Consider the following 23,409-nt stretch of genomic DNA (forward strand, 5'->3'; position numbering starts at 1 on the left):
CAGAAGTCATACTGCAGGTGTGGTGAAAATATAGTTATGATAAATAAGATACCTCCTATAAACATTAAACCCTGACCTCAATTTTTCAGAGAATGTCATAGATACATTTCTTTATTTCGTTTCTTTCTTTCTTTGATCATACATTGTATTCCTCCTACAAAAAGAGGTTGTTGTGTACTTGTGATAATGTATAGATTTTGCAAGTTACCATATGTAAGTTGTTCATGTACTGTATTTGAAATAAAGAAGAAAACAGCACCTTTGTAACTACATGTAAAATGTACTGTAGTCTGTACTGTATGACTGTAATACCTTACATAGTATTTTTTTTGGTAAGGGCCCATACAACTTACTAGTGCAAGCTTAGCTTACCTCTAACACAGGTGCCTAAAAATCGACCGTTGCTGGTTGGTTTTGTACTTAGCCACTGGCTTAGATAAAAATGATAAAACTGAAAAGGATCGACAGCTGGATATGTCTCCAACTAGAATCCCAGAATCCACATCTAAAACTCATCTATCAAAGCTGCCAACTAGCTATCTCCCAATCTTCCCCCCAACATCCCTGAGAAATGGGCAATTGATTCCCCTTCTTGTTCACCTTTTGGGGAATCCTTCAAGATCAGTGTAGTGAGAAATTGGACACCAGTTGCCAAGAAAGTTTTGCGTCCCGGCAATGCAATTTTCATGTAGGGGGAAAGACGGAACAACGACTATTGACAGCCTGAACTTTTCCACTAATCGTTGGTCCAGTATGAAAAGACTTGCAGGGAGTTCAGAGCTGCAGATGTTATAATTATTTTAGTCTACAGGTTCAATCTTTGACAATTCTTGTGGGGATGTAATACTAATATGCAGTGCAAGAAGAGGGATTGGCTTTGTCTTCCTATACTGTGGACTACATTGTACTTTTTACCTTTTAGGGCAGGAGAAATGGTTTGGAGAATGTTTTTCAATATTGCAGATATAATTCGGACAACTTTCAACAATGTAGATAACAGGAAAAACAGTATTTTGAGCTCCGATCCAATTGCTTTGTAAAAATAGTCCCTATTCTGTAGGAATGAGCTTTTGTGTCCCGAACACGTTGGTTACTAGTAGTATGACCGGGTCTCCTATCAGTCCAGTGCTGTCGGTTTTGACAAGTGCTTTTTAGCTGTCCACAGGAAAAAGCACTCAGTCTCTGACCTCTTACTGGGAAAGCCTTAAGTCTCCCAAGGCAATTTACCTTCTCCATTTAAACTCTGAGGGAGAGCAACAACAAAATCAATATCGTCAAGGAAGAAAGTGCTCCCGTGCCCCTATATGGTCTCATCTGTTGTAATAGACTAGGAAAAGGAATTAGACCATGAAGTGTGGATTCTGAGGTCAGACACTGCAGTATAGGTGGAGAGAAATGTTTAGTGAAGTTTAAAGTCAAACATCATGTAAGATTATGCTCATTAACCCAAGATCTTACTGATGGATTTTTATGAGTTTTGGTATGTTTGTAGATATTGAAGTCCTAGAGAAACATGGCAATTTTAGGCCCCTAGTGGTATTTTCAGGTGATGCAGCATAATAGTAAAGTAGTGTAGTGTAGACCATAGACAGTTTGTCCCATGGCAGCCCTCTTTTGAATCAAACAAGGGCCGTTTTACAGCCAGTTTAGGTCAGACTTGTTTGAAATTTAAAAGACAGTAGTACCCGAACTGCCTTCACTCTGATCTTCCCTCTGTGGAAATAATGGCACACATTCTATTGCACCATATATCTGAGCCCACTCCATTAAAGTGCCAAACCTTCCAGGGAAGACCTCACATCTTCCGACAACGATCTGTTCGAAGGTTTTACTGGGTGATTTTACACCCTGTCTGTGGGAATGGGCTGCTAGCGTGACAGATGTAATAGTCCTTGTTTTTGTAGGTTGACTTCTGTTTTAGTTGGGATGTCAAAGTTTCCTTGCTGGGTATACTTTTACAGGGAGGGGTTGCAGGCCCTTCCCCTTTAAATTGTTTAAGGAACCTTTCAAACACCCCCATTTTACTGCCCCCCCCCCCCCCCCTGCCCCAACCAAAATGCATGTACCATTCCCAAGATTGAGCTGGGACGTCCCAGTTCCAAACAAATTGGAACCAGGAGCTCAACTGTGAGGCCACTACCGTTTGTGCTACAAGGACATCCCTACAACGCTAGTTCACCTTTATCCGTAGGGTAACCTTTATCCGTTCTTTTTGAGAGCAATATATTTAGGAATATCAAGTCAACGGATGGTGGTTTCAAACTGCAATATCTTGAAAATAGCACAATTTGTAACTACCGTCCATCGACTTAATATCCCTGGATACCCTGTTAAGCAACACAACGGATATAGGTGAAAGGTGCACAACATTGAACAAGTTACATGTTTATAATATAAATGCTTATGAACTAGTGGAACATTACTTTTCAAATAGCTTCATGCCAGTTGGTTTTTGATAACTTTTGGCACCAACATTTTATACAGAGGTATAAAATTTTCCTTCACATAAAATGTTTCCTCACGAAAGACCAAGAGGTCCCCTGTGCTCTATAGCTCTCTTGGTTAGAGTCCAATTTGGCATGGTGTCAAAGGACTTAGGGACTACTTCCAGATCATGACTAGCGTATTCACAATAGGATATTCCTACTGGTTATTTATTACTTGTATGAGGGAGAGTCAAAAACTGATATAGTTTCATATCGACCTCATTTTTATATTTAATGAGTTTAAATTTGGCCAAAGGTAAAGGCACAAATCTTCATGAGACTTAAATACAGTACATGTATCTTGATAAATTTTGTTTTTGAGATTGTTTGATATGCAAGGGGTGGTCATATTGAAACCAACTCAGTTACTCATAAAAATCTGAAATATTTCAGTCTCAAGAGGACATGTGCCTTACCTTTACAAATTTCCACTCATTTGATGAAAATATGAACTTTTTTTATAAGACCATTTGAATCACTTTTTTTGTTGCCCTCATATTTAATGTTATGAGTTTGTTGATTTCGGAATATTCTTTAGATGAAAAGCTATCTGTCACCTAACAACCTTGACAACTAGCAACATACCAAATTTCAACACAATTCATCCAGAGTTCAATGTCATACCTGACACATGCATACACAGATACACTCTCTCTCTCACACAGACACAGACAAGAATGCCCAAGGGTAATTCTCCGTTTTCATGGAGGTAATGAGTTATGATTTTCCCTACTACTAACAGTTTATGGCCAAATGCTACATGTACATGATGACACACTACTATCCCTCTCTGTCAAACCCCCCTCCCCTACTTGGGATAACAAAGTGGTTGGCTAATCATGCGTGTCCTCTGCACTTGCTGTCGATTTTTCTTCACTTGTTTCATCAACACAGCTCAAACAGGTGGTTCAAAAGCTGTCCCTTACTCCGCGAAATCTAACGCCACTTTGTCCTCTATTGTCACAACATGTGTAGAGGTCGAGGGGCATTCGCAATCGACCAATTAATTCTAACTTACTCTCAACACCCACATAGAGGCCCTTAGTAACATAAACTGAGCGCTGGCCTGGGAGCTGTTGCTTTAGCAAAGTACACAGCTTGTCGGCAGATAACAAAAAGATTAAAAACGGGGTTACGCAGAAGGACAGATAACAGAGGCAGTTTGCTTTTGTTTGTGTCACATTTGGAGATGTTTGTTTATCCCTGGTGGGAAAACCAACGCACTTCAAAAGGGTTTTAACATTCATGACAACGAAAGGTAGGCACTGCAATTCAAAGCCATGTGTTCTGAATGTTACTTGCCTTTTTGTGATCTGTAAGTTGTAACACACATAACCTCTGTCTTACCCTGGATTACTGTAAATGCAGAAATGTTCGCGGTGGATTAATATTCGTGGTTTTCGCGGCGGTCGCTTCACCGCGAATTTAAAACCACCGCGAACATTTTTCCATAACAGTAAGAGACTACAGTGCATGGTGCTACCGCGAAATTAAAACCACCGCGAAAAGTCCATTTTCCCGCTACCGCGAAATTAAATCCCCGCGAACTTAAATGCATTTACAGTATCAGAATCAAAGTACCAGTAGGGTTTTATGTAGCACCGATGGTTGTAGGCTTGCCCAAATGGGCACATGGGATCGAGAGGTTATGGGTTTGATTCCCAGCGTTCCTGGTTGTGCCAGGGTAACAATTTCTAAACCTGAGCCTGTCAGGAATTAAAAAAAACAGTATGAAAATGTAGCCTGTCAGGAATGAAATACAGTATAAATGTATAATTATCAAGATTTTACAAACTTTGCTCTGTAACATTACTGATTTTAATGTTTCGTGTGTTGTCTTTAAATACATGTATATTTCATACTGTGCATCATATTTTCTTCCTGCAAACTGCCCGGTCAGGCAACAGTTTGAAATGTGACCCAACCATAAGATGTCATAGTCTTGGGAAAGAAAATTATAACATGCCTTTCCTCATTCCACCCAGGTGTATATGTTATTAAGCTGTAGCTTGAAAATTCAGGGTTTAACTCTTTTAACATCACATTGAAGGAAACTAATTTGATCCGAAAGCATGGGGGAATTCCTGACACAACCGTACGTGCTTGTACATAAAGACTTCTCCGTAATCGCGTAGTTTATTATTGCTTATCACAATTTCAGTTATGACAGTGCAGTGGCCTGTTACTAATGGCACACCAAGTATGTCATCAACAATGAAAGTTGGTACGGTTCACGAAATTGTGCTTTCATCAAAATGCAAATCACTGCACCATCTATATATGATGCGACACAGTTCAGGGACCTAGGTAATGCTATTTTCTCTCATGCAGTATGCTGTAAATCTTCACAGGGATTTGATTTGTGGGGAGAGAATGGGGTGTTTGCAGTAGTTTTGAGTTTGCGATGACTCAATATGGTCACATACTGTAAAGCAATGAAAACACCAGTGTCTTTATGGATCGCTAGTCGGAAACCACCCACTAGCGAGTCAGCAAGACAGACAGAACAGACGCTTTTGGCTGCGGTGGTGTAAATATCACAATTGAAAAGTGGCGATATAAGCAAAAAACTACCAAAGAATATAGTACTTGTAAGTTATGACTTTGACTTGGCTTGATGTACTTAATAAATCTGCATCTGATATTCAAAGATCAGTTCTGTGTTCAATTTCTGCTTCATCATAACAGGTGTCTCCAACTCATCTGTTTGAACTAAATGTATAATATGTACACATAGACAATGGGGAGGTGGGCAGAAAATGTTTGTGGTGGTTTTCAGTCCACGGTGAAGCCTACCCGAAACCTAATATATGCTTCGTTTGATAGTTAGTTTGTTGCTCTTTATAATTTCTATACTTACGGTATCTGAGATTGATGATACTATTAGGATGAAATTTAGAGTTGTGAGCCTGCAATTGTAATATTTATTGTCATGACTGAAGCTTTGTTAGACATACACTACAAAAGGTAAAAGTCTTTTACGAACAGAAAAAGAATTTGAAGGAAAATAGTTGTCTCTGTTCGTATACGAGTGTAGCATCTTCATAACATTGGTCTCTTTTGTAATTTCTTATTTTGACCCAGTGTCATTATGTCGTTTTGCTATGCTTGAGCATTTATTGCAAATTGCACATCTGACACAGGCAGTTGGCATTAGAAGCAATAAAAACAGGTTTTCTGCGTACCATCATGTTCTATTGGGGCAATTCTTTGTGATAGGCAGTGCCGACGGTACTGTAAAAGCTGCTGTAATCGTGCGATTAGTAGGTGTGGAGATTGTTATGGCAAGAGAGGAAAATTCTATTGCAATTTTATGGGATTTTGATTGTGAAGATTGAGGTGTTATTAGTTCCGCCAGAGTTTCGGACTTAATGTGGCGAGGCAGGGGCAACGCCGTAACCAGATTCACTCTACTGGTATTATTCTTTCTTATTATTGTATGCAGGAATGTGATTCACAGACTTCCATTCATTTTCTATGCTCTAAATCTATGGGAATTCTTATGCTGATTTTGTGTGCAGGAAAATCTGTACTTAGAGTACTCTGCATAAATATGATTTTCAATAACAAATTTTGGAATTGCTTGCATACTGGGACATTTTTCAGAAAATATGGGAAAGATAATGCATGCTTTTACTCATGAGTGTTGCTTTCCTAGTTTTGAACACAGAGTCATCCTTTCTAATTTTCTACAGTAATGTATGGATGTGCGTAGGATATGCTTTAACTTTGACTAATTACTTTTAGTAGCAAATTTTGGAATTGTTTGCACATTGGGACATTTTCTAAGAAAATATGGAAAAGATAATAGTTTTAATACATGCCTGTTACTTTGAAGTGTCGCCTTCCTGTTTTCGAATACAGTCATCCATACCAATTTCTGCAGTAAGGTATGGACAGTGTCTACAAGATAATACTGAAATATGATTTTCAATCATAAATTTTGAAATTCTTTGCTAAATGGGCAATTTTGTCAGAAAATAAGGAAAAAAATATATAATGCTTTTACTTTGTAGTGTTGCCTTCCTGATTTTGAATACAGTCATCCTTTCTAATTTTTGCAGTAATGTATGGCTGTGCACAGGATGATAGTAATACACCCGGAATGAATTGGTCTGCCCCGACTGTCTCTAAGGGCCCATAGCTTTTAATCTAGTGGTAATCTTCCCCCCTTCATTGGGAACGTTTGTACGCGGATTACTCCTTATCCTCCCATGTTACCACGTTGTTTACCCAGCTGTTCCGCGCCGTGATTGGCTAGAACCGCGGGCCGATAAAACAAAAGAGATCATGTGATTAGAAACGTGTAGTACCGGCGGGTGGGTGAGTTTTCTGTGGCTCTCCGTCTCCCTGATTACATAGGAGCGCGGATCGTCAATAGGGCGCATGCCGATCAGGTAGGGGAGCGGCTTTGTGTATTCCACTGGTATTACCCCTCATCACCCTTATTGACATTTGGGGGAGAGTGCGTCAGAGGGACGTTTTATAGATCTGTAACTCAATGACTGTGCCCGGGAAGTCAGATGGGGTTTAGATGGACTGGCTTCGGTTAAACTCCTTGCTAAAAAGCCAGGTGGTACTTGCATTGCGGACATTCTGTGTCGTGTGGAGAAAAAGAGGTGTTGTAACTGGTGTTAGTACTATTAGCACCTGTTAAAGTGTAAAGTGTAGGTGAGTGATATTTTATGATTACACAGGTGGTAACACCTGTTTGTGTGAAATATGACATTTTCTTTACCAGGCTTTTCCTTATAATAACATGATCTATTCAATATCAAATTCTTCAAAGCGATGATTTCAAATTTTTTGGTCATAATGGTACAGAACAAAGCTAAGCTGGATTTTCTTTTTGAACTAACATGTTCTGTTTACTTGGAAATCAAAATCAATGCTGTAAGGTGAGAGGGTTTACATAACTGCTCATTATGTTTTGTTCAATATGTTTTTTAGCGTATCAAACAATCCATCTTTGACACGTAGCGCTTTCATGTCCCTGTCACTCATTTCCTGTCGGTGATTTTTTTTCTCGTTGGCGATGTTGCGATTTCACGGTGACTGGCTGTACAATCCCGTTTGAAGTGAACCGCCTTAGACAGCGTTACAGGCGGCAATAAATACTAGACCAATAAAGGTGTATTTACTCAGGTCAGGTCCGACTTCCCTGACATTTCTAGGTCGTTCCCTACTATATAGACTAGCGGGGTGTGTTTGTCGTACTTTGGGTGGGAAATTTGTTCTCTGAGTCAGCCATAAATTATACCAGGAACTGAATAACAAGCCTCACATATGCATGGTAATCAGTCAGCTGTGAGAAATTTAAGCATGTTCACAGGTGCGAAGGAAATCCTTGGAGTCGCCTTGGATGGGATGTATTTAAAAGATTGCTCTGCCAAGCAAATCAAGGTTTATTCCTAAGGCGGTGTAAGAGTTGGGTACGTACTTACTTCTTTTAGGTATACGAAGAAAGGACAGTCTTTTTTATCATTGGTGTTATGTGTTGATTGGGCTTTGTAGTATCACCGCACAAAATCCAATGTTTTATAATTGCATAAAGGTTGCAATTTTATGAAAGCAAGCTTTACATATGCTTGATATATCTATAGTATGCTTAAGGTATACTTTAAGAACAGATTTCTTGTAGTGATCTGTTGTGTTTAAGGATTCATTGGAGATAGAACCCAGGTGTGTTTTGAGAGGTTTGGTCAGGGAGCTAGTAGTACTAGTACAGCCGGGATTTCGTCCCCCGTTTATCCACTTGTCCCCCGACCAAAACATCAGCTTTGACTTGGAGAGTAGTAAATGACAATATGGTTTGGTAATGAACATACGTTGCTGGGATGATTTCGAGTGTTACTGAAATATCGCTTAATTGAGTTTATCCAAAGAGTACCGCTTGCTAAAAAAAGCATTAATACTACAAGCAGCATACTTAGATTTGAGGTACATTGGGAAACAGTATTTTAGTTTTAGTCTCATGTTATTGTTAACATATGAAGACAGACCCTTGTATTATTTTTTATCAATATTCAGCCCATTGATGGTGTGTTTCTATGGTTTATTAGGTGCTAATTTAATCACCTGTACTGGTGGCCAGAGCTGATTAATCCTAATTAAATCCTGTACAAGCCATATGCTACAGAGAACAGGGAAAATAGTTATTGATTTCTGTCATTTACCTCCATGAAAAACGGAGGTTTTGTTTGGGCCTAGTCTGTGTGTCTGCCTGTCTGTCTGTGTTTCCGGATATTTATGGTAAGCATAACTAAGGCCTGGGTGGATTGTGGTGATATTGGTATATGGGTAGGTGTTGGGAAGACGCAGGTAAAGGTGTAGGTAAAGTTTAGATCTCCTGGCAGCTATCCATAGTACTACATCAGAGCTTCTGATCTTTGTGTCTTTAATATCCTGGAAGATCTGTTTTTTGGAACATTACCAAGAAGCAAAGGAAGAAATTGGTCTTGGAGAACTTGTTGCCAAAACTCTTAGGCAGATGAATAATGATATATTTTTTGTACAGAGTATTTGCCCTCCTCAATGACAATTTAATTTCTTTTACTACCTTAATGCATTTTTTCTCATAGTAACTTTGAATATACGGGAATTTAATCATTGTGGCACTTATGATTAATGTGCAGCTTATCAAAAGTTTATCTTGACACTTAATGCTAATAGGTAATATCGACTAACGGAATAAAAGTTTCCCTTTTGTGCCAGTCAGCTATACTTGAACATTATATGGGATCGTGACACTTGTGCAAAGTGCCTTTTCCATAATTCTGTACCACTTCACAATTTTATGGCTTTAATGGAAAATCGTTCAAGGGGAAGATGGAATAGACGTAGCTGCCAGGCGCTTCAGCGGGACGCCAGGAGGGATGATGGGAATTAGCACTCGGCTCATCCGTCACAAACAACGATTCCCACGGAAGATACCAAACTCTACACCGGGGAGTCAGGCTTTTGAATCTGTCTGAATACTGTAAAAAAGGAATCATTGCAGGGATTTGATTTTATGATAGAGAGAAAATGGTGCGTTGTTAGCTCACAGTTTAAACTACCATGCAAGGTTTATTGTAATTGTAGTGTAATTGTAATTGTATTGTTTGCGTGAATATAAGTTTGCAATGAAGAGGTGACTGAAAAGCGTGAACATAAGACCATTGCAAACATTTCCCCATTTACCATATCAATTTTTAGTGTGAAATTTTTGGATACACATAGCTATTTTTATTCATTTCAATTTCATGAGTCATCTAAGTGGTTATAAATGTTTTTATCAGCCTATAACAGTTAATAGAGGCAATGGATAAAGTAGCTAAGTGGTTTATTTGTCAGTCGGTAGTTCAATTACACCCAGTAGTTCAATTACATTATGATGTAGTAGGTGGTAGGACAGGGCTGGATTGGCTGGTTACTCTATATGAATGTGTTTGATTAAGAGTAGATAGAACAGTAGTTTGCTAAGCTAGACCATGTGAAGGTAAAAATCATGCTATATGCTTACAACTGTTACCTTCCAACTTAAGGCTTTTTTTGCCTTTTCAAAGTACATCTGTACAGTCACCTAGCAGCTTTCTTTAAACCGCAGATACAGGTTGCAGGCTTGTACATATAAAAGGAAAGTAGTCTGCTATTGTAGAACCTACTAGAGGCTAGGTTTGACAATTTCTATGTCTATCAGTTCTAATGGCATTTATCAATCCTCAAAGTTTGAAATTGCCTCTAAAATGTGGAATGCCATGAATGATTTCTAGCCAAGTTGAACCCAATAACTTCTATTCCGCTTGGAGAAATGCCCTTAAAAGCTCTACTATTTCCACTCACTGACTTGCTTTTAACATTCCCCCAGACTCCCTCAAGTGTAAGCCACCGCTGTCTGATTTCAGCCACCCAAAACTCCCAACTCACTAACCTTGCTAAACCTAAAACTCAACCTAAAACCCGACACAAGTCCCACCGCAAGCTCTAATCAAATTCCATCCATCCTGTGGTGTTCAGGCCCTTTGGTCTTCGGATTTTCCCCATAGTTGATCAAAGATGCTTTGGTAAATGTAAATTCTCTTGTTTCTTTCCGGATGGAATTTCACAAAGACTTGTATTCCCCAGTTGAAGCTGTGAACAGGTGCAAAGATGGAGATCTAAAGCCTCCATAATGCTACAAGCCAGAGGCATACTGGGACCTGACCCAGGAAAAGTCTCATGAATTTGTGCCCAGCTGGCTGTCATTATTCTAATGCCAAACACCTTACTGTTTGTAGCTAATGGGCTACTAACGAGGTCTGGTAAGAATGATGATCATTCTTGTCAAACAGATGCTTAAGTTTCAGAATTTCTTTGAAAAAGAAAGTTGTTAACCTTTTGTAAAGACTCTGAAAAATACCAATCAAACCAAAATTGTCCAAAATGAAATAGAGGTAGGATATATTCATAACCTCTCTAAAATTTCGCATCATATTTACCATTACCCATGTATAATTTCCAATTTTTACCCTATGTAAATGAAATTTTATGATAAATGGTTCCTATCTATTAGTATTAGAATGTTAACTTTCCACTTTTGAGGGCAAGGCAATCAGCCAAATTCTGCCTTCATTTCAGTAATATGATATAAATTGATTTCAACTTTTATATGATATAAATGTTAATGTTCCCCCTGAATTTTTCAATTTCAGGATTGCCAGTAGTGACGGATATCCAATTTAGCATTGTGTAAGCACTAAGTCATAAAAATGCTAATGTGATTGTGGGTTAGGGATCATGTCACATAGGTGATCAAAAATACATTTCATACTTTCTTCATTTGTTGTAACGCTAGTTCACCTTTATCCGTGGGGTAACCAGTATCTGTTGCTTTCAGAAATGGGTATTCAGGGATATGAAGTCGACGGACGGTAGTTTCAAACTACAATATTTTGAACATAGTACAACCTGAAAACCACTGTCCGTCCAGTGGATATCCCTTAATATCGTGTTGGTAAACACAACGAATATAGGTTACCCTGCGGATAAAGGTGAACTAGCGTTATATTTCTTGTATTATTCACATGTTTTCAGTGGGTATTTATTGTGTGGAAAGACAATACAGATGTGAAATTTGGCCTAGTTCCATGTGTGCCAAATTTACTTGTCCATTCACTAAATGGATTAGTCTTCGAGACATGCTATTGGCCAGTTCCGCACCATGTGTAGTATCTATGGTCTGTAGCTAAAAATTGTTCTCCATTGATGTTGGATCCTCTTCCCTTTATCTTCCTGCACAGATGGACGCTATCTTCAGATAAAGCCAACAACAAGCCGCTTCGTATCTTCTGTATCAATGGGGACAGTAGAGAAGCTCTGATACAAGAGGGTGGATAAAAAACAGAGTAGGCCATTGTTTGTGTGGTCTGTTTTCTGGTGGTATAACGGTCGGTAGAAGGCCGCACTGTTTGAGAAGAGGTACGTTGTATCGGTGACAGTACAGTGTTTCGGGCGCCACGATGTCGTGCTACGTGATCGTAACCTGCCGTTCTCTCCTGTGGACACTGCTGAGTATTGCCGCGGCACTCGCAAACCTAGCGGCTCTCATGACGGCGCAGTGGTTGGTGGGACAGCCGAGAAAAACGGGAGTCCCCGGCGGGAACAACATCAATTCCTCGAGACAGACTTCCCCAGAAGAGTACTACCGCCCCACGATAGGCATCTACAATAGGTGTACGTCGCTTCACTACTTCGGCGAGATTTTCCACGACTCCTGCGGACCGTACATTACCAGTTTCAGCGAGCTCCCCAGCAATTTCTGGAAAGCGACGCTGGTGTTTATGGGCATGGGAATTCTATTATTGGTTATCGTGGTGTTCACGTCGCTACTGGGGTTCTGCGTACACGCCATCGGGAAGAAGAGCATATTCAACATCTCTGGACTTCTACAGGCTATCGCAGGTACGTACTTGGGCTTCCATTCTCGTATGACAGGTGGGGAGGGGGGTAGATGGTTGGAAAAAAGCCACATAGCACTAAGAGGTACCGCAAATAATGATTGATGCAATGCAAATCCTCTCTTGACAGAACAATTTTAGACAGTATCTGTTTCTTACTTTGAAATCACTGCAAACATGCTGGTAATTCCATTCCATAGGGTCCAATTTTCTGCCCCCCTATCGTGCTTGTCTCAATGTCTCACTAGTCCCAATGGTCTACAAAAAAAAAAACATTGCAAAATGCTTGTTCTGTATGCTGCCTGCCTACCATTTTATTTCATTGCCAAACTTAAAACTCCAAACCTTAAAACAAACCCAAACATTTGATTTTTTGCCTACTGCAAAATTGAATCTCAGCTTAAAGGCATTTACAGCAAACCATCTTGGCGAAGGTAAAAAGTAAGTCACTTGGCGAAGGAAAAAAGTTAGTCTTGACTTGTGCCATTACATATGAACCCCAACATGAGACCCGAGAGTAGAAATCAATAAGTAGACGGAGTCGGGAGAACGCAGGTTTCTGCAGAAAGAAGAGATTTCCCCCGAGACCCATTGCATTAATCAGTAGGGGATGGTACATGTCCAGCTGTGATTAGGTCCGACAGGTTATAATGATGGACGGGAACGTGTTGGAGTCACAACTTAGAGCTAGTCTACTCATGGGCTGTCTGCAGATTCACACTTTTTCCAATCCCATCTTTCTCATTGTTTGGGAGTCCATGTCGTTGATTTTTGTTAAAACTGATATTTTAGAATAAGGAAAAATACATGAAGTTCAGATTTTTTATGACTAATGCCGTAGTGATGGATTGAAATTTTTGGCCCATTCCAACAAGCAAATTACAGTTCTGGGACGGAGAAATGGGTCCTGGAGACTGCCCCAGTCCACACAAATTGGATATTTTGGAGCGTCTAGATGAGAGAGTAAATAGATAGCATTTCAGAAGGTTAACAGGTCCAGACTTCTACAGTGAAGGATTGCCCCTAGCCTGGATTACTGGAAGTTTTTCTCCATCAGACTGAGAGGACGAACAAAAATCTAGGGCTGGAGAAAGCACCCCAGTGCCTAGTTCAGTTCTGTATCCATCCTGGCTTGTGATGACAGATAATTGGGAGAGGATTAACTGGATCGTAAAGTACTAAAGACCTAATTATTTTTATTGCTCCCATATGTCTCAATCAGGCTGACTTGTTTTCAAACTGTCATTAAATGTTGCAAAACACAATAACAAGAGTATCCAGATTGATAATGCTCATGATTCTTAGTGCCAGTGATATGTTGGAAGAAATTAATATGATCCTACATACAGAAAGTTAAGGTTATCAGCCAAATGCTCCTATTTGTTATATTACACTAAATATGAAATTCCAGCATGGCCTCTCTGTTCCGACCCAGACATTAATCGTAATTTTTTTCATGTCCAAATTTATAGCTCAGAATTCGCAGTGACTGTTCTAGGTCAGAAATCTGGGAGTTTTCATGAGAAAAAAAATAGTTAATTTTGACAGGATATTGTGACATTGCATAATGTAATGGTAGTGTGTTGGGCTCAAAGGTTCTGTGCTAGAGTCCCCTGATATGCTCTGACGTTGTGCCCTCAGGAAAGGCACTTTCCTTACTTCAATTTTCTCCCTTCACTCGGGTGAAAATGAGTACCTAACGGCTGTTAGAGACATCCCTAAGATAGGCCATTAAGATAGAGGTCCTGTGAAGTAGCATGAATTTCTTACTTTTAAGACTTGTCTTTCAGAAAAAAACACCCCCTCTGGAGTTTAAGACTCCTTTGAAATAGAAGTTTGCACTCTCCCAATTGTGTCAGCTTGTTTTATCCCCCTGTAGGCTCCCCAGTGACTAACATCATGGCTAAGTCTGCCCTGCCATTACCCTCTGCTATATGTTTAACAATAAGATGGCTGCTGGGATATACATTACCGTGAGATAGGGACATATATTACCCTACAATGGTGCGTTGGGGATGAATCCCAGCCAAAATGTCTGCCCTCGCATTTACAAAAGCTGCCAGCAGGGGCAAGAGTCAGGAATATATCTTCAGATCTATTTAGGAGGACATGATTTACATATGGCCATTTGATATGTATGGTAGTAGGCATACAATACTGTAGATATTGAAATAAAATGTATTTTTAAGTTTACAGATTTTACCGTGACTTCTCAATGCATATTTGTCACAGTCACCAACATTGAGTTGCTAGAATCGTGTCAACCACGAACCGAAAGATACAGCAAACTCTTGATTTTGATAGCCTGGTATCCAGAGAACAGCGCTCGCGGCTACGGCTCTTTCCCGGGCCGCTAGCAACATAGCCCCGTAAACCGACTTTAGCCGGCCCGGGGAGATACGCCTCACGCAGTGAAGGCGTAAACTCCCTTAGCCGGCTAAGTTGTACTCTGATATCCAGGGTATGATTTTGACAGCAAAATTCTGACAGCAAAATTTTTAAAGTTTACTGTAGGATAACAGAGATTCAAATCAAAACTTCCAGAGAGACACTGTCTGAGAGACGATACAATGATTAAGTCACAAAACAGGCTTTGCAATTATAGATAGATTTGAGAGTCTCCCAGTAGACAGCTTGTCTCTGTAATGTAGACATCTGAAACGAGATCTCGTGATTTATCAGTAGATCAGTCTTCTACATGACATTTTCATAGGCAAGAAGGGATGGGAAAGATTACACATGTCTGTTTCTATCTATTGTCACATCTTGCAGTAGTTGCGTTGACGTGTACCTGAAATTCTTCTAGATTTGACGGGACTTCATTTCGCCAAGGGGGAAACTGTTGTACAGTGTTTTAAATTGGGTACAGAATCACATTGTCATGAAAATGGAAAACTTTAATGTTTCTAAATATTCATTTGTCACATCTGGTGGTAGTTGGATTGAACTGTACCTTAAATTCATCTAAACTTGCGGGGACTGCATTTTGCGACAAGGGGAAACTGCTGTGCGCTGTGTTTTTAAGTTGCGTACAGAATTCAATCACGTTGTAATGAAAACAAAAAAACTTGTATGTATCTTTTGTCACATCTTGAAGTACATTGTACTGGCATTGGCATGAACCTTAAATTTGTCTAAGTTTCCTTTTTAAATTTGTGTAATAATTGATTTTGTGGGAAGGTGGGAAACAGACGACGCATCTATTACATATAATCAAGTCTGGCGTGTTGTAGCGCAGCTTGTTGATGAATTATTATCTAGAGATCTTATCGTAATTAACGTTAGATTTTGTGGAAACCATTTTGACACTTGAGTGATTTCTGCATGAGACGCACTTCTGTGCTTTACTGGAAAACTTGATCAACCCTGACAGAGCATCCATTTGTGTTTCACTTGAATGTATACCTTTGGGTTGTGGATTAGATTACCATGTTTCTTACATACCCAGCAAGGCAGTTCCACTTAGATAGCTGTCGAACCAAATTTGCTGTACAATCTTGTTGCGTACATGACATCCTTTCAATTGCATATAAGTTTATTTAAGTAAGAAGTTAAGTACGAAGTAGACGAAATATTAATACCAATCACTGTAAGAGATCTGGAAAGAGTCAGGAAGTAGGAATCTTTTGAATGTCCCTTTTCAGAAGCTTTGAACCATTGGAATATGCTAGCTACAATGTGATGTTAGGCCATGTTGATTCCATTATATGGATGACATCCTCTAGGAACCCCAAAACTGATACAATGGTGCAAAGAAATAATAATTTGTGGTTGAACAAATGACTGACAACACAGAATATGGTATACCAAACAATAGATTCTTAATTTTTGCTCTTCCCTTTCTTTTGGTTTGGTATTCTTCGACACTAGTATTCATTTTCTGATATTTCTTTTTTTGTAATTCACTAAATACATTTGCTAATTTTGCAGCAGTTTTTTTGCGATAAATAACTTATATTTTTCTTTGAAAATGGACAAAACATTATTTGATCCTGATGTCATCCATATAATATACAATCATGTACATCGAAACCTTTTATTACATGTAGTAAAGTCACTAGCCTCATAGTCACATAATTCTTTAACAAGGTGCTCCAATTGTATTTGCCGACAGATTATTGTAGGTTTATCAGTCTTGTGAACTACCGGTATTGTGGGAAAGGCTTTAAACACTTCAAGCAGCAAAAAGATGGCTTTTACATGGTTGGAGAGTCTTGTACATTATCTTATCTGTATATTTGTATTGTTAACGTCTGTGTTTGTGGAGGGTTTTGCCATCCTTGAGAACTTAAGCTAGGGAAGGAGCTAGCTTACTTCAAAGAGATGCCGGGCGGGTTGTATCAGCTGTTTGATTGTAGTAGAAAGTTTTGTAGTCCCTGTGTTATTTGTTCGTGCCTATTGTATATTCCAGTGCACCAGTATTTATGCTTCTAGGATAAAATGGACGGTAGAAATATAGAAGTAACTTGGACAGTGATGTACACAAATAGGTGCAAATTATACTTTGGATTCACTTCTAATAAGGTACTTTTAAGCTAAATGCCTGTAAATTGTAGGTTGCAGGTGGGTGTTTTGTGTGCATAATTCGTTTCAGCAAGTCTAGTGTCATTATGTAGGTGACACTCTGCACCTCTGCATTTAACTTTGACAATAATAAACTTGAAAAATGGTAGATGGATAATTAAGTATGGAATGGGTGTGAGCTACCTGGAATGTAAAATACAGTCAGGTTACTACCTCTACATAAGAACCACTTGGCCAAGATGTGGCTCTCCTCAAACATGGCACATCCATATTTTTCTATGTACTATCCATCAAAGTTAGGCACTCATTTTCAATGGTGAAGTGAGGAACTTTCGGTAAAGAACCTTTCCCAAGGTCACAACGTTAGAACATCAGGAAACCCAAACCCAGAAACTCTGCACTTCAATCCAAACATTTTACCCATTACACTATGCAGCTTTATTTGCAATGCCATAGAGAAAAAAATATATCATAGGCAGACATGTCAAAGTCCTAGGTTGGTAATATGCTCACATACCACCTGTAGGAACCTATGATGGAATAGGTGAGAAGTAGTCGCCTTTAAAGACCTTATCCATGTGAATAATGGAGGAAACAAAGTTGGTCATTTCAGTGTGAAATGTGGACAGCATATCTCACTGATGCGCTGGTGGCTGGTGGAAAGCTGGTGTAAAAAGGCATATTAGTCATTTTCAGGAAATGTTTCTGTCAGTGGAACATAAAACTGTTGCCCTGTAGTGTTCAAATCTGTGATTATCTCACAGGAAAAAAAAGCAATTTTCTGTTAAGGCCTAGGAAAAAATGTTTTGTTGAACTGTACTGGATCACAGAAGCTGAGATCTGAAAAAAAAACATGAAAGAAAATCCCTTCCTACCAAACCTGATTTTTGCCTCCATGAAAAATGGAGGTATAGTTTTTGGTGCTTCTGTCTGTGTCTGTGTCTGTCTGTTTGTGTTTCTGGATATTTGTGGCCAGTATAACCCTAGAACCTCTGGATATATTACAATGATATTTAGTATGTTTTGCAAGACAGTGACTGGAAAAATCACTGACTAATTTTGAAAACCCAGTTTGTGATGTTCAGTTTTGGTCTACATTCTACAGGCCTGTTCCTGATCATCGCACTAGTGCTGTACCCGGCTGGCTGGGGCACGGACCGCGTACAAGACCTCTGCGGCTACCGCGCCAGCCCGTACTACATCAACGAGTGCACACTGGGCTGGGCCTTCTACTGCGCCGTGGGCGGAACCCTTCTCTCGTTCGTGTGCGCCATTCTCTCGGTCCAGGCGGACATCGCGACATCCAGCGATAAAGTAGAGGACGAGATCCTAGAGGGGAAAAATCTCATCTGCCTATTGTAGAAAGTAGTAGAGAGGGAGCAACCCAAGTCATGCAAATTTGGTTGGTTGGCTGTTAGTTGGTTATTTGGTTGGTGTGTCATTTAGTTGATAAATCAGATTCAAACTCCTCCATAAAATGGATTTTATGCAGATGAATGGAAGAAAGATATGCAAATTAATCCAGGAAAGATAGCCAAATAATCAAATTTGCATAGCCTGGGTCAAGAAAGACTACAGTTGTGAAATGATTTGAAATCTCAACAACCAGGAAAAGAACAGTTATAGAAACCTGACTTTGAAAAGAGTGCCATAATGCATAACTGTAAGCGATCAAGGTATGAAAAATTTAGCCACATGTAACAAAAAAGGAATTGTTTTGTAAGAAAAGCATGCAGTTATACTCAAGTTAAAAGAACAAAAAACTATTTCAATGTTATTCAGTCAAAGTGTGTAAGCTAAGAGCAGATGTATATGTTTTGTGTGCCAGTGTTAGTATGGTGTGGTACATGTAGGTATGGAATTGTGATTATAATTTTGTAAATACCTTTCAATGTCTTGTATATTATATGCATAAATGGTGAAGTGTTCACTTTTTTACCTGTCCAAAGCTACTGTTATTAAGGGAGCAATGCAATTGTCATGAATGCCTTGTAATGTTTTAACTGCTTGTTTCATTTATGTTTCTTTGTAGTGCATATTGATTTTTCAACAATATACATTGTAATACTACAGATGTGTATAGGAGTGCTGTAGTGAACAACATAGTGAACAACAATGTGCATTTTAGCATTCTGTATCCAAGGTGAATTTTTTATCTTATGAAAAGCAACTAAAGAAAATAAGAAAAATATCAGTGAAAGCACTCCTTGCATTACTACATGGTAGATATATGTTGAAGACAAAACAGTGCCAAAAAGAAATATAGAAATTGTAAAGAGTGTTTTATACAAGAATGGCAACATTTTCTGGTAAATACATAATGTTAACTTTTACATGTTCTAAGCCAAACAAACTACTGCTGTTTATTCTTATGTAAACACATCCATATAATGTGACCAGCCCCTCCAGCTCTGTCCTACCACTTGCCACATGATGTGATCAAACACCACAAGAGAGGAAGGAAGAAACAGAGCAATAACAATATGTTTTCATATTGTGATGGTAAGCATAAACATGTGCACAGTGCCAAAACATGTATTAACAATATTTGATTACTTCAGTTTCTCAACAAGTACTCTAAGTACATTATGTGCACCTTTCCTTTCTGTGTAGTGAACAGTTGTAGATTCAAGAGCATGAACATGACAAGGGAAGTAGAGATAAGTGCAGAAGTACAGATGACGTTTGTGAAACTTGTAGATTTGTGAACATTCCCTTTATGTCTGTGGAAACTAGAAACTCTTTTTTCAGTGCCATCCACAGCAACATATAGTTTGACATATATGAATCCTGAAATATTTTCTTAGATATACTTTGTCATTCCGTGAGTACATTAAACAGGTTGTTACTGAAACATCAGGCAAGTTGAATGCCTCTAGTTATTCCAGAAGGATATTTTTTCTGTATTTTTTCTGTAAGTGTACTGTACAGTGCATCTAAGTCGGAACAATCAAGTTTTTTTTTGGTATTCCAGTGAGCAGTTTTATGCTCATTTTACCTCCTTGCCATAACAAGAAATTGAAAGAGAACAACAAAAAATCTGATTGCAATTGTGCCATATTCTTGGTCAAAGGCTTTTAACTAAGGAAGAATGGTGTGTAACAGGTAACACTATCAATCTGGAACAACAGTTTAAAGCTGGGAAACTTAAGTTTTTTCTAAGTAGATTGACCAATATATTATTGATGATCAATACATTGTTTAATAGTTCCAAAGGTTTTTGAGAAGTCAACATAACATGATTGTTCCGCAAAGTAGAGATGCTCCATTCAACAAGACTTTAGTAACATTAGTACCTGATGTGGTAACTTGTATATTGTGTTTTTAAGTATCTGTGTCTTGTTGATAAAACTAAAGAAAGTTGTATATACGTGTTTGTACATATCTACATATTGTCACCTTTTTTCTGTCATGTGCCTCCAGTAATTCATATTTATGTATGTCGAAAATCAAGTCTTAATCTTGCTGATAGTAAATGTAAGTCCTGTGCACCAATTTTAAGAAATTTTGGATATATTTATGTGCAAGTGATTTTATTGCAATTATTGATATTGTTTCAAGTATTTGAGTGATTTTTAAGGAAGCCCCTTAATGTGAATAGGGTGAATATCATTGTACCCAAGTGCTGAAATTTTGTTTTATTGTTGTTTCTGTTCTTGCATATTAAAGAAAAACAGCTTTAATTTCAATGTGTGTGTTTTTATTGGATGTCAGAAACATAAGTAGAAAGGTAATATTTGCAAGCAAAAGGTCTAGTCAAAGAAACTACTGCTCTGTTTATTGTTACTTTCATTCATAAAAATTTTGACCAGCCCCTCCAGCTATGTCCTGCCACTTGCTACATACTGAAATCGAACACCACAGGTGTTGGCTACTTCATCAGAAACCATGAGGCCAGGTCTTTGACCTTATTTGTTTGGATAAGAAGAGAAAGAACCAGAGAAAAAACAGTCCGTTGAAGGTAACCATAATTGAATTGTGGACCAAAAATGAGGACATTACACCACGAAGTCACCCTAGCCTGACTAAAATCAAGCCCCTAGCGGCCGGCCCTACAATTGCCGCCACCCGTAGGGGGGAGGGGGTCATTAAGCCCAGCCGGCGAGAGCTTGTGTAAACACAGGCTAGAAGTCACCCGAAGTTGATGTAAAGCACGAAGTGACCCGAATATGACGTAAAACGAGAAGTCACCCGAAGATGACGTAATCCATGTCTGTCCTTGGTGCTGAACTGACTTCTTACGTTGACACGGCCATCATAGGTTGCTCGTTCATTTGATTTATATCGCAATTATACAGGTAAAATCTATTTCGTTTGAGATATTGTTCTGGAAGCATATGACGGGAAATGTATGAAATTTAAGTTATTGTCTTCAGAGGACAATGACACATACATCCGTAGCAATGGCCTAAGGTCAATCCACTAGCAGAATGACGGTCGACTGTTTTATCTTGAGTTACTCGGCCCAACTGTGCATTTTATGCCCCGCTGTGAAGACGGTCGCAACATACGCAATTAATATTACAAGGGATGATCTCACAAGTTCTGCCTTGTTTCCAAGTGTTATATCAACAAATTGCGATTTCTTTAACGGAACTATATTTCAGTTCCAAAAGGGGATACAACGTTTTCTATGCCAAGAATGACCTTTGAAATGTGGGCCAATGTTTTGTAAATTAAAAAAAGTCCGCCTAATTATTGAACTTCTATGCCGTAGAATATTTCGAATGTCCGAGTGATAAAGCTAGCTAGAGAACCCGTGATCGAGGGGTCACGTGTTCGATTCCTAGCACTTCTGGCTAGACACTATGTCCTTGGGTAAGGCACTTCACAAGACTTTCCTCGCTCCACCCAGACGTAGAAATGTACCTGACTTCGGTTGGAAAGGTAAAAGGTGGTGGAAGGAGAGGGATGGGCTCCACCTTCCAATGGCTATGCCGCGCCCTAGACACCGTTAACAACAACCCATTGCATCTAAGGCCTAAAAAAAACTACCTTTTATTCATTGTGACATTGAACAACCCTCGGCTTTTATTTTGGCAATAAAACCTATTCTCACGCTAGTTAAATGCCATACCTTTGACGCAATTCAGTACACCCACGGTTTCAACCGAAAGACCGTGAAATGAGGTCTGTAACAGTCGCCATCATATTCAATCCGTCAGCATGGCCCTAATCACAGAACGATCGACTACCGCAGTGCCAGTGACGTTCACAGTCCTGTAAGGTGCAGCCTGTACAGCTCATCATGTATTTTCTTGATTAATTGGGCTGCTATATGGTATCTATGACATGATAATTCTCAATTTGCGGGCAACAAATCATGCTTGCTTTGCGCCGGTATAGGTTCTTGTCCTCAAAAAATCTTGCTCGTTAGATTCCCCTACACAGAGAAGAATTCTCACGCGGCCTGTACAATTATTCTTGCTGAAGCTCTGCTAGACCTGGCTGAGGTTTCCATTAAAGTGGGCGTGGCCTCTATCCAGCTGTCAACCAATCGGAACATCGACTAAAAGTTTTGTTCAGGAAAAGTCGATTCTCTGATTGGCTGGCAGCTTGTTAGAAGCCACGTCCAGAAAATTGGACACCCCAGCTTGGTTTAGCAAAGCCTTTCCAAGGTAACGTTATGTTGTATCAAGGAGGTTGTATAGGCCGCCGGTGAGGTTATGTGTAGGAGAATGATTTAAAGTTTATAAACGAATGAATATACGACGTGGACATTACAATAAATGTACACAGAAATACATGAGTCAATATTTTTTGCCGTGTCATTAACTTCATACCAGCGTGTCCAGATGAAACAGAGACCTTTGGGTAAAGATGTTCGATAAGGTTTTACGACTTCTACGCCCTGACCGCTTTACGGCGCAACAATAAACTTTGAACAGTATAGCACCCATAGTGATCTATACTTGGGAGAGGACGTTGACTTTGCAGGTGCTGAATTGACTATATCGGCAAAAATGTGTTTGTGTGTGGTGTGTGTGGTGTGTGTGTGTGTGTGTGTGCGCGCGCGCGCACGCGCGTGTGTGTGTGTGTGTGTGTGTGTGTGTGTGATAGATTGTCTTGATATTTTGTATGTGGCTAGGGCTCTTCAAAACCCTGAAAATGGTTAGATTTTAGGCCCCCTAGCGGCTTTTTACATGTATATGGCGGGACTTCCGGTTTTAATATCTCGCGTTTTGGACAAGCCACGGTCACAATGTTCGGTTGGTAGAGTCTAGAATTTTCTACTACTTTAAAACAGAGTACCTAGAGAAGGTTTAAATTGAATTTTCTTTTTTACTTCTTTTTTTTCTTTTGTATATAAGACGTAGTGTTTTCACTAAAATGCGGATAACTTGCGTACGTTGTTCCGTCGATCAGTACATATTTCCAATGATTTACTGCAACCATATTTTTATGTACGTACCGTAACAAGGTAAAATGCTGACACACACAACCCGCGCACCATCCTAACACAGCCCGTAAACGGTACATAA

The 23,409-nt window shown here is 39.3% G+C and overlaps 1 protein-coding gene across 9 annotated transcripts in view; it reads left to right on the plus strand.

Moving 5' to 3' along the window:
- LOC118411236 (LHFPL tetraspan subfamily member 2a protein-like) overlaps positions 1 to 20,616 on the plus strand; it is a 55,316-nt gene extending 34,700 nt beyond the window's left edge. For 5 of the 9 annotated variants that reach the window (XM_035813374.1, XM_035813376.1, XM_035813373.1 and 2 more), the window contains 2 exons: positions 11,747 to 12,407; positions 18,033 to 18,289. In XM_035813374.1, the coding sequence (XP_035669267.1) occupies positions 11,966 to 12,407; positions 18,033 to 18,289 (699 nt within the window). In that variant the 5' untranslated portion in view covers positions 11,747 to 11,965. Of the gene's footprint in view, positions 1 to 3,672; positions 3,745 to 6,793; positions 6,884 to 7,784; positions 7,919 to 11,746; positions 12,408 to 18,032 lie in introns of those variants that run through there. The other 4 variants (XM_035813382.1, XM_035813379.1, XM_035813380.1 and 1 more) reach the window with 4 other exon arrangements.
- The last annotated feature ends 2,793 nt before the right edge of the window (positions 20,617 to 23,409 follow it).

The sequence above is a fragment of the Branchiostoma floridae genome, chromosome 3 (assembly GCF_000003815.2).
Source record: "Branchiostoma floridae strain S238N-H82 chromosome 3, Bfl_VNyyK, whole genome shotgun sequence".
Taxonomy (NCBI): Eukaryota; Metazoa; Chordata; class Leptocardii; order Amphioxiformes; family Branchiostomatidae; genus Branchiostoma; species Branchiostoma floridae.